Here is a 12,234-nt window from a genome sequence, read left to right as displayed (position 1 = left end):
AGTTCCTGCTAAGGTCTTCCATGTCAACACAGTTTGTGGGGGACTGTCTGTCACTGGTGGGACATTGTGGCAGTCTTCGCTCCAAGGCAGATGCTTGCCCAATCTGACTCCTCAAATAAGCCTTTACTGTCATTAGTTGGGGGCTTCATAGGTAGTGTTCTCCATGTGTACTGAATCAGAACAGGCAGCACAAATGGACACCACCAGTACAGGGTCTCTGTCTTCACATTAAATACATAACAGTGCTAGTACACACTCACATACACAAGCACTTATGCACTTGCACACACACACACACACACACACATTCCCACATGCAGACTGAATAAACCACAATACACAGAAGATAGTATAAAGTCATCTTTTGTTGTTGTTAAAAACACATTCATGATCATTCATCATTGTTGGGATCACAGGAAATGAAATACAATTTTTCTGCATCCAAAAGCAAATGTTTTAAGGCACATACATCACAGAAAATTATGAGACTAATAGACAGACAGACAGACATGGACATGCAGGCAGACACCAATATGTATATACTGTAACTCAGACTGATAACAATGTCTATTGGCCCATTTATGCTTTCTGAATATCATGTAGGTGGGAGTGATCTATTTTTGTAATACTGAAAACTTTATGGCCATCTGAGGCCAAGCGGCCATTTTACCTAAAGTGAAGTCTTAATACCGAAACAAAGTAAAATGAAGGACTTTTCTTCTACAGCCAAAATGCCAATACGGAAATCCATATGTTTATCAGATGATGTAGTAAAAACAATTATTTTCAGTTTATCAGATGATGCAGTAAAAACAATTATTATGTTTTCCATCATACTTTTCAACAGACATAAACAACTATGACCAACACTTGTTTCCCACCATATTTTAAAACAGACATAAATGACTATGACTAACACTATCTGTTTTTGCAATTAAATTTTTTAGAACAGAAATTATCTCAATCTATAGTTATAGCTGATCATTTTCACAGATCAAAGATTGTGATAACTTCAGTTTATACTGGAAAAAAACAAAACAAAAAAAAGCTTTCTTTCTTTTTAAACAATACTTTTATACATCACTCCATGTTCCCAACAGAATACAAAAACTTTTTTTCAGATTTTTCACTGCCTGTTTCATTATGTGTTTTTTGTCTTTTTGTCTTAAGCGATAAAGATAACATCATACCATATAGAAAACAAAACCTACACACCCACAAACTCAGACACATACCGATTATATATACAAGCACACACATCCATAGCTACATACACACATACAAGCCCAAAATGGAAAAAAGAAAAAAAAAAGAAAAGCAATGCTCCCTTTTTTTCACACAAATGTGCACATCAGGTAAAATGTAGTTCCCTTTCTCACACTTCAATAATTTTTTTCAACAGGCAAATATTGACCATACTGACCACAACCCCACCAGGACGTTGTGCAAACAATTTTAATGGATTCTCATACAGCCAAACAATTGATACACTTCTTTTAAATACATCATCAGCTTTAACCCTGAGATGGTAAGTGTGTGCTTATAACTGTACTGCACACAATGCTCAGCAGTTTGCAGCAGTCTTCCATGGATAATCATATGTGTGCATCACTGTGACTTTTGTTTGCACACATAAAACATATTATCTATGATAAAGTAATGGAAGTGCCAAAATAACACATAATGTACAATAAAGTAAAAAGTAATGTCAGTGTCAAAATATCATGTATCTTATGATATTTCAAAGTAACAAAGTAATGCCAGTATCAAAATAACAAGTAATCTATGTTAAAAAAAAAAGAGGTAAAGTTAGTATCAAATCTGAACAAACCCAAGAAGCAGTTTTCTTTCTGTGATGTTAGACGCAAGCCAAAGCTTATCCTGCTAAAAACAAAAATAGGTCATCAAGTTCAAGTCCAAATAGAATAATATTTGATCAGGTTCTTATAGAATAAGACTTCTTATATTTTCAACATTATCACTTTAAAAAATTGCCACTGGCTTGGGCAGAGACCCTCTGACATCCACCACAACCCTTGATTAAAGTGAGCACACCTTTTGCTATTTTGAATATCTTTCAGACTATGAAGGGTCCAAAACAGCACTTTATTTAACACGTGTGTGTGTGTGTGTGTTTGTGTGTGTGTAAGCGTGTGCATGTGTGTATGTTTGTTTATTGGTTAGTTGGTTACTTTCTTTTTGTTCTTGAATGTATACGTTTGCTGTGTGGGTAGTACCTGTTCAACATCTTTACAACTGGACAAAAAATGAACATAAACATGAAACTTCAAACTAGATCAATCTAACTATAAAATACAGGCACTTCGTGAATAATAAAATTATCAACAAGTGTAAAATTCCAGAAACTGTCCAGAAAAAATTGATAAGCAAAATCTTCTAAAATGCTTTTGAATAATTTGAATTTTTTTTCTCCTTTTCTTTCTCCTGCTTGCTCAGAATTACTATTTTCTTTCATAGGCTATAGGTCTGGTATGCGTGTGTGTGTGTGTCTGTGTGCACACGCGTGTGTGTGTGCATGTGGTTGTCTTGGAATTACTATTTTCTTTCATTTGCTTTAGGTCCGGTATGAGTGCGTGTGTGTATGTGAGTGTGTGTGCGTGCGCGCGCGTGTGTATGCGTGTGGTTGTCTTGGAATTACTATTTTCTTTCATTTGCTTTAGGTCTGGTATGAGTGCGTGTGTGTATGTGTGTGCGTGTGTGCATGCGTGCATGCGCGCGCACGTGTGCGCCCATGAGCATGTGTGCACGCACACATGCACATGTACATGCTTGCACGTGTATGGAGGAGAGGTATGGGCATGCCTGAAAGAAAACATGCAAACGTCCCCATGTTCACAGACACCAAACCAACCGATCCCCTGCAGTGACCAAGACACGTCCGTGAGCACAGCTCCAGAAGATCAGATCTCTCTACTGTCTCTTCAGGTTCTCCAACCGAGCTTCCAGGTCGGCATCAGCATCACCCATGGCGGGGGCGGGCTGTTTGGCTGCTGCCCCCTTTGCCGACACTGGCTGGGCCGTGCCTGGCAGACCTGTGGTCACCAGTATTATCATTGTTATTATAAAAGGTGTTGCCAGCCCATGTAACTATAGAAAACTAAGTGTTTACAATGGCGCTAGGAAGATGGTTAAAATTAAAAATACAAAAATAAAGATACATGCACAAAAACCGAAAAAAATATAAAACAATGCTCAATATATCTAACTTTATACACACACATACATACACTCAAACCGTCTGTACATGCACACACACACACACATACACACACATTATATGCATATACATACATACATATATCAAGTGCTCATATCAACTCATTCTACTCCAGGTACAAGTTACCGCTTACCATTTCTTCCCTTGTGGATCAGGTACGAGTATTCTTATACCAACACACTACTCTAGTTACAGTTGGCGTTCTAAACTGTACTGCTTACTGATTCCAGAAAGTGTAAAAGGAAGCTTTGTATGAACAGTAAAATCAACAATTTTCCATCACTTTTTAGCTTTTTATTTTCTCAAAATGTCACCATCATCAACACAGATTGGAAGGAGACTGACCACAGAAGAGGTGGCCGAGCTGTTTACAAATTGTGTCAGCACTGACGAAGGAAACAGTTTCACTGATAAAAGTGACATTTAGTTTCAAACTTTAGTTTCAGCCGTTTTAGTGAACCACCCTCTTTTTTTTTTACTGTAGTGATCTCACGCAGTGCTGGTCCAGGGGAGGTGTAGCAGGCATGTAGCTGCAGGATGGAAGGGGTTAAAAAGAAGAATATCAGCAATGGCACACAACCAACAATAAAGAGAGTGGGGCTGGATCAGACACACCCTCAGGAAGCCAGCGTCCAGTATCACACACCACGTTCCTGACCTGGAACCCGCAGGGAAAGAGGAAGAGAGGCCAGCCTCGCAACAGCTGGAGGCGAGATACTGAGGCAGAGCTGAAGCAGCAAGGGACCAACTGGACTGGAATGGCCAGAACAGCCCAGAACAGAGTGCGATGGTGAGGGGTCGTCGATGGCCTATGCTCCTCCAGGAGCGATGCGCAGGATGAATGAATGAATGAATGATTCTGCTCTGCCCTTCCCCATGCCCAGCACTGTCTCCAAACTTATGGTCATTTCATAAAATAAAAATATATATCAGTACCTGATAAGTCATCAGCCATCTGCAACCCCAGCTCATCCAAAACTTGAGACACAATAGCGTCACTGCAAAAGCATACACACACATACACACATACAAATTTGTTGTCATTAACAGGTCAATAAACATTACTGTTCAGAAGCATGTTATATTCCCAGAATTGTAACAAAGAAAGAGAAAATTATAAAAGAAGAAAAAAATTACAACACCCATGAAAACATTACAAAGATGTGTTTTGTTTCACATAATAAGTGATTTCAGATAATAAGTGTTCTTATTGTTGTACATACTATGTTTTATTTCTGCACAATGAAGATCACAATTCTGATTAATTCCATCTTATTCATCAAACAACTTGTTTAATTTGATCATAGATCTGTCATCTAATAATGAACATGACTGTAAAGATTTCTTAAACGACTTTTCAAGGGCGCTAAAAAATTCAGAACATATTATCATCCCAAGTTATGACAATAATGTATTCTCATTGTACAAGAGGAAACATAATTTCATTTCATCCTTTGAAGTAAAAAATGGGTTTCATCAAATTCATGAGATAAAAGTATGCTGACTGGACTGCATAATATGGGCCTACTAATTGTACAAATTAAATGATTAACAAACATGCTAGCAGATGACAATGAGAACCGTGCATCGTTCAGCTTGTGAACATTATTTTATGTAAGTTTTTCTTTTTCTTTTTTTTTTTCAATCACAACAGATTTCTCTGTGTGAAATTCGGGCTGCTCTCCCCAGGGGGAGCGCGTCGCTATACTACAGCGCCACCCTTTTTTTAATTATTTTTTCCTGCGTGCAGTTTTATTTGTTTTTCCTATCGAAGTGGATTTTTTCTACAGAATTTTGCCAGGAACAACCCTTTTGTTGCCGTGGGTTCTTTTACGTGCGCTAAGTGCATGTTGCACATGGGACCTCGGTTTATCATCTCATCCGAATGACTAGCGTCCAGACCACCACTCAAGGTCTAGTGGAGGGGGAGAAAATATCGGCGGCTGAGCCGTGATTCGAACCAGCGGGTTCAGATTCTCTCGCTTCCTAGGCGGACGCGTTACCTCTAGGCCATTGCTCCACTCTACAGTTACAGTTTGTCGAGTTTCAGTTTCATTTTCTCACTGCCTTCGGACAAATCCATACACACTACACCACATCAGCTAGGCAGACGCCTGACAAGCAACATAACCCAAAGCGCTCAGCCAGGCCTTGAGTGCATGCATGTATATCTCTGTATATATCAGAGTGGATTTCTTCTAAAGAATCTTGCCAGAGGACTTCTTCTTCTTCTGCGTTCACTCGTATGCACTCAAGTGGGCTTTTATGTGTATGACCATTTTTACCCCGCCATGTAGGCAGCCATACTCCGTTTTCAAGGGTGTGCATGCTGGGTATGTTCTTGTTTCCATAACCTACCGAACGCCGACATGGATTACAGGATCTTGAACGTGCATATTTGATCTTCTGCTTGCATATACACACGAAGGGGGTTCAGGCACTAGCAGGTCTGCACATATGTTGACCTGGGAGATCGTAAAAATCACCGTGATTTGAACCCGGGACCCTCAGATTGAAAGTCCAACGCTTTAACCATTTGGCTATTGCACCCGTCATTTTGCCAGAGGACAACACTCTTGATGCCATGGGTTCTTTTTCAGTGTGCCAAGTGTGTGCTGCACATGGGACCATGGTTCATCGTCTCATCTGAATCTGATTTTCCAGTCAAAGGTGGGAAAAAGCGCGAGAGCTGGGTTCAAACCCAAAACCCTCGTGGACTCTCTGTATTGGCTGATGAGCGTCTTAACCCATCTTTGACCTTCCTCCTTAGTTTGTTGAACTCTTCTTGGTATTATCTGAGTATTCTTGATGTTAGCTGTGCAAGTTGTTTAATAATCATTTCTTTAAAAAAAAAAACAACTTAAAATGTTACCTTTCCTCCTCATCTTCCTCATCACCGAGGGCGTCATCGATGGCATCACTCATCATATCCTCCTTCATGTCCATCATCTCTGACTGCTTCTCAAACTCCATCATGATCTTCTGGATCTGAGGAAGCTTCAGCTGAGGGAGAAACACAATGCAGGCAAAGCTCACTTTTTGATTGCAATCAAATTCAAAATTGTTATTACATTATCATCTTGATGCAGACTGACGATCACATTTCCCAGACAGGACACTTATGGTGTTTGCAATTCAAGTTGAATATACATACTTATATATATACAAACATTCATCAACAACACACCGTACACAAACAAGTGGGCCACCCAAAAACATAAACACACACACACACAAACATCATAAATCCTTTCTTCTTCTTCTTTATGTTACACGACCAATACTGACTTGCCGATGATTCTGTCGTGGTTGATGCATGCTGGGTATTTTTGTGTCTCCATAGGTATAACCCACTGAACACTGACATGGATTACACGATCTTTTACATGTGTATTTGATTTTCTGTGTGCATATACACATGAAGGGGGTGCAGGCACAAGCAGGTCTACACACATGTTGACCTGGGAGATTGAAAAAATCTCCACCCTTTACCCACCAGGTGCCTTTACCGAGATTCGAACCTCAGATTGAAAGTCCAACGCTTTAACCACTCGGCTATTGCGCTCGTCCAAGAAGCACATCAGTCAATAATACGGTAGGCAGAACAAACATGATATACTTTTTCATGCGTTCAAGTTCAACATACCATATACAAACAAGCAGGCATGCCTAAACACACACACACACACACACACACACACACACACACACAGCAGAAGTGCCCATCTCCTCTTGAGGTAAATAAAAAAAAAAAGGTTAAAAAAAAATCCTGTAGATATTATTTGGTAAAAGGTATCATAATTTAACCAGCCTTAATCGTTTTTAAACAAAGGAAGAAAATCATGTTCCAAATAATGTACAATAAACCTTGGTTTAAGAAAAGAAAATTTTAAGAAAAACATGTGAGTCTATTATCCATTTCCCATTCACAAAATTCATTATCACAACAAGGAATCTGTTTATCAGTCATTCTCAATGGCACTGGTCCATTGGATGAGACAATATATCTTGGTTCCATATATACCAAACATACCAAAAAGAGTAAAATTTGTCAACAGACTAAAGACATTTTAAGAACATAACAGATAGCAAACATCAAGAGTAAACATATCAACAGACAGTAGGCATTTTAAGACCATAGTAAATAATAAACAAACATCTGTCCATCAATCAGTCTCTGTGACATTTGTTTCCTGCTCTGGTTTTGAGGAGGAAGGTGGCAGAATGGTTAAGATGCTCAGCTGCCAATATAGAGATACCGTGAGGGTGTGGGTTTGAATCCTGCTCTCGCTTTTTCTCCGAAGGTTGACTAAGCATCTAGTCATTCTGATGAGACGATAAACTAGAGGTCCCATGTTAAGTACGCACTTGACACACTGAAAAAGAACCCATGGCAATGAGAGTGTTGTCCTCTGGCAAAATTCTGTAGAAGAAATCCACTCTGACAGGCACACAAATATATAAGCATTGCACTCAAGGCCTGACTAAGAGTGTTTGGTTACGCTGCTGGTCAGGCATCTGCCTAGCAGATGTGGTGTAGCGTATATGGCTTTGTCTGAATCCAGTGATGCCTCCTTGAGAAACTGAAACTGAAGCTGGTTGTGCAACTAACCTGTTTGTTCATGGTGGCCATGGCCTTAGTGACTCCCTTCATGGCCTGGGCCATGGTGTTGTTGGCCTTCAGCGTCTGCACCTTCAGCGCCACCGCCTGGATGTTGGCCCGCAGTGCGATGAACTTCTTCACATAGCGCCGCGTCCGCACCAGGTCTTTGGCCATGATCTTGACCGCGTCCTGCCACCACGAAAAGTATCAAAACGGGGAATAGCTAACTGTGTTGATTACTTCTTATATCTTACTGGAGTAATATAATGACATGTTCCGCCATGAAAAATACCAATTGTGGAATAGCTAACAGTTGATGAGTTCTTATATCTTACAGAAGTAATATTTGTATTTTGCATTTGTATTTGTATTTGTATTTCTTTTTATCACATCAGATTTCTCTGTGTGAAATTCGGGCTGCTCTCCCCAGGGAGAGCGCGTCGCTATACTACAGCACCATCCTTTTTTTTTTTCCTGCATGCAGTTTTATTTGATTTTCCTATCTAAGTGGATTTTTCTACAGAATTTGGCCAGGAACAACCCTTTTGTTGCCGTGGATTCTTTTACGTGTGCTAAATGCATGCTGCACACGGGACCTCAGTTTATCGTCTCATCCAAATGCGTCCAGACCACCACTCAAGGTCTAGTGGAGGGGGAGAAAATATCGGCAGCTGAGTCGTGATTCGAACCAGTGTGCTCAGATTTTGTTGCTTTCCTAGGCAGACGCATTACTTCTAGGCCATCACTCCATAATGACAAACCACCGTTTTAACCTTCTCCAACAGAAGTCAGGTACCCATTCACACTGGAGTGAGGAAAATTGGAGTAAAATGCCTTTCCCAAGGACACAACAACATGCCAAAACAACGTCTCTTACCCTGATCACTGATGGGCTCTAAAACAGAAGTCCAGCAGCTAAATAATTCTCCCATGGTGCCTCATAATCAACAGCAAAAGACCTTTTTTTTTTTCAATTACTCTTGTTTTCATCGTCATCATCATCAGTTTCAGTTTTCCATTTCCACCATCGTTGTCAATGTGGAGTCTGTTGGATTTCCATTCATCACTTCCAATGCTTGTGCACACACATATACACATACATTCTCTCTCTCACACACACACATCTCCGTACTCTCTTCAAGAAGTGTAAACTCATCAGTTCATCAACATTGAACTGAAAACCATCAGTCTTCTTTTGAAGGATTGTGATCCACAAAGTTGGTGTGTGTTTGTGTCATTTCAAGCCATTTATTGATTGATTGCTTGATTCATAAAGAATCATTCATTCATTTGTCTGTCATTGCAGTGCTTTATCATTTCCCATCGTTTCGCGTGATTAAGCCCATCTGTGCATTACTTGTTTTATAAAGTGTGAAATGAATGAATATATTGTGAACTTTTTTGTTATACAGTCTGTGTTTGAGTTGTGTGGGTGTCAGTGCTGGGTTGGGTGGGGGTTAATAGTCTGTTCCCTTATAGAGTGTGACAGATGGGCTGGAGGACTGGGAGGGGTGGCTTAGGGTATGAGGGGGATCTGGCAGTTAGTCTCTACTCCATGCCCGGAAGCAGGATGATGTCAATAGTGGTGCTGATGGAAGATGCTTCATCCACACTGAGGATGTTCCAGTCCATGATGGTGCATGGGAAAAAGGAGAAAAGGAGGTAGTCTGTCCTGCATCTGAACTGCTCACTATGTCCTCTTCTTATTATTATCCCCTCTTTCTTCTCTCTTTTTTTCTTGGTAACAACAGATTTTTCTGTGTGAAATTCAGGCTGCTCTCCCCAGGGAGATTGCATCACTACATGGAGAACCCCACCCATTTTTTTTGTATTTTTTCCTGTGCGCAGTTTTATTTATTTTTCTTGTCGTAGTGGATTTTTCCAAAGAATTTTGCAGGAACAACCCTTTTGTTGCCATGAGTTCTTTTACGTGCACTAAGTGCATACTGTACATGGGACCTCGGTTTATCGTCTCATCCAAATGACTAGCAAAAGTAGCATCCAGACCACCACTCAAGGTCTAGTGGAGGGGGAGAAAATATTGGTGGCTGAGCCATGATTCCAACCAGTGTGCTCAGATTCTCTTGCTTACTAGGCAGACGCGTTACCACTAGGCCATCACTCATCACTTTACTTGCCATCACACTTATATGTGTGCGTTTACAATGCATGGGTGTATACTTTATGCATACACATGTGCGAGGGACACAGGAGAATGTAAGACTAAGTAACAAAATGATAACTTTCTTACAGTTACTGCTTGTCAAACACACACACACACACACATGCACACACACATGCACACACACACACACGCACACACACACACATGCACACAAACACACACATGCACAAACACACACACACATACACACACATACTCACACACACCTTACCATCTGCCCTTGTTTCGCCATTTTCTTGATATCAGCGATGATTTTCTTTTCTTCCTGTTCCATCTTCTTACGCTCATTGTCGAGGTCTCGCATGGCCTTGTTAAGTGCTCTCTGATTCTGACGCAGCATTTGCTCAGGCGTCTGTTTGCGCCCAAATAACCATTCTAGAGGCATATTGGCTGAAATGAAAAAGTTGTTGATCAAATAAGTTATCGATCTGCCTTGAATTTTAAAGGTTCATGGTTAAAGGTGCCATAGTGTTTTACAGCAATCTGAGGAGTGAATTCATACCCACTGTGTCAGGGGCTCAGTATAGTAAATTGAAGCCCAGTCCTCTACTGCCATTTTAACCTTCCCCAACCAAAGTTACACCTTTTGGATATTGGTAAATCAGAGTACAGTGTTTTCCCAAACTCTCCTGCCACTTTAACCTTCCCCAACCAAAGTTACACCTTTTGGATATTGGAAAATCAGAGTACAGTGTTTTCCCAAACTCTCCTGCCATTTTAACCTTCCCCAACCAAAGTTACACCTTTTGGATATTGGTAAATCAGAGTACAGTGTTTTCCCAAACTCTCCTGCCATTTTAACCTTCCCCAACCAAAGTTACACCTTTTGGATATTGGTAAATCAGAGTACAGTGTTTTCCCAAAGACACAACACCATGCTGAAATGGGGCCTTGAACACTGGTCACTGGTCAATGCTGGATTACAAGTCCAACACCTAACTGATATATCCCAGTGTCTCGACGGTGCAATAGCCGAGTGGTTAAAGTGTTGGACTGTCAATCTGAGGGTCCCGGGTTCGAATCACGGTGACGGCGCCTGGTGGGTGAAGGGTGGAGATTTTTACGATGTCCCAGGTCAACATATGTGCAGACCTGCTTGTGCCTGAACCCCCTTCGTGTGTATACACAAGCAGAAGATCAAATACGCACATTAAAGATCCTGTAATCCATGTCAGCGTTCGGTGGGTTATGGAAACAAGAACATACCCAGCATGCACACCCCCGAAAACGGAGTATGGCTGCCTATATGGCGGGGTAAAAACGGTCATACACGTAAAAGCCCACTCGTGTGCATACGAGTGAACGCAGAAGTCCCAGTGTCTCTTTTGAAATGATTTTTTAGTTTACTTTCACTTTGGTAAATAGCATTATGAAGTACTGGCCTGGAGGAATGGGCAATGGGAAGCTGGAGGGATGGTGGACGTCGCTTACCATGAATGTGATGCACACAAATATACTAATGTTAATTACACAGTATCAGTATCAATATCGGTAGCTCAAGGAGGTGTCACTGCGTTTGGTCAAATCCATATACGCTACACATCTGCCAAGCTGATGCCTGACCAGCAGCGTAACCCAACACACTTATTCAGGCCTTGAGAAATTTAAAAAAAAAAAAAATTTGTTAAAAAAACTATAAAAAACAAAAACAAAACTACACAAGTTTATCGCACATTGAATGTCCCATTTTGAAGTGCAAGTACCACCCTTGCCCTGACACGAGTTTCAGAGCTTTTCGATGATTCAAATTATCTCTAACAACAAAACAGACGTGTCACAGGCACACTAAGCATTGCTTAGTCAGTTATCCTACATCACGGACTTATTGACTAATATCCGTGATCCCACGTACGAATGCTTATGAGTTTGACGAAAGACTTTCACACTGTTGCACTCAGTGCTTTAGACTTTCGGTTTTGTTCTTCGACATCTTAAGTCAATACCGAATAATCAAAATGCACAATTGAATGGTTCTGACTCCTGGTATGTGAAATGAAATAAAGATGAATTGGAGGAAACATTTTACCTTTAGTTGTGCAAAACCGAAAAAGAAGGAAACCCCTTGCCGAAAACTGTGGTTGTGTGTTTATGATGTGACGTCATACGAATATGTCTACTAATCTCCAAGAAAGTGTTTACATGTACATTACTTCACTTGAATACACTTTATCAGAAGTTTGCTATGTTTATAAGTCATGGTAAATATCA

The 12,234-nt window shown here is 40.5% G+C and overlaps 1 protein-coding gene across 1 annotated transcript; it reads right to left on the bottom strand.

Moving 5' to 3' along the window:
* Positions 1 to 347: 347 nt before the first annotated feature.
* Positions 348 to 12,118, bottom strand: LOC143283062 (charged multivesicular body protein 2a-like). The gene is made up of 6 exons (XM_076589086.1): positions 12,053 to 12,118; positions 10,238 to 10,416; positions 7,851 to 8,030; positions 6,111 to 6,241; positions 4,175 to 4,236; positions 348 to 3,053 (listed from the first exon to the last, which is right to left on the bottom strand). Exons 2-6 carry the CDS (start codon positions 10,409 to 10,411, stop codon positions 2,932 to 2,934), a joined length of 669 nt encoding a protein of 222 aa, XP_076445201.1. The 5' UTR covers positions 10,412 to 10,416; positions 12,053 to 12,118; the 3' UTR covers positions 348 to 2,931.
* Positions 12,119 to 12,234: the final 116 nt, after the last annotated feature.

The sequence above is a fragment of the Babylonia areolata genome, chromosome 6 (assembly GCF_041734735.1).
Source record: "Babylonia areolata isolate BAREFJ2019XMU chromosome 6, ASM4173473v1, whole genome shotgun sequence".
NCBI lineage: Eukaryota > Metazoa > Mollusca > Gastropoda > Neogastropoda > Buccinidae > Babylonia > Babylonia areolata.
Note: the sequence above shows the minus strand (reverse complement) of the source record. Positions and strands in the feature narration are given on the sequence as shown.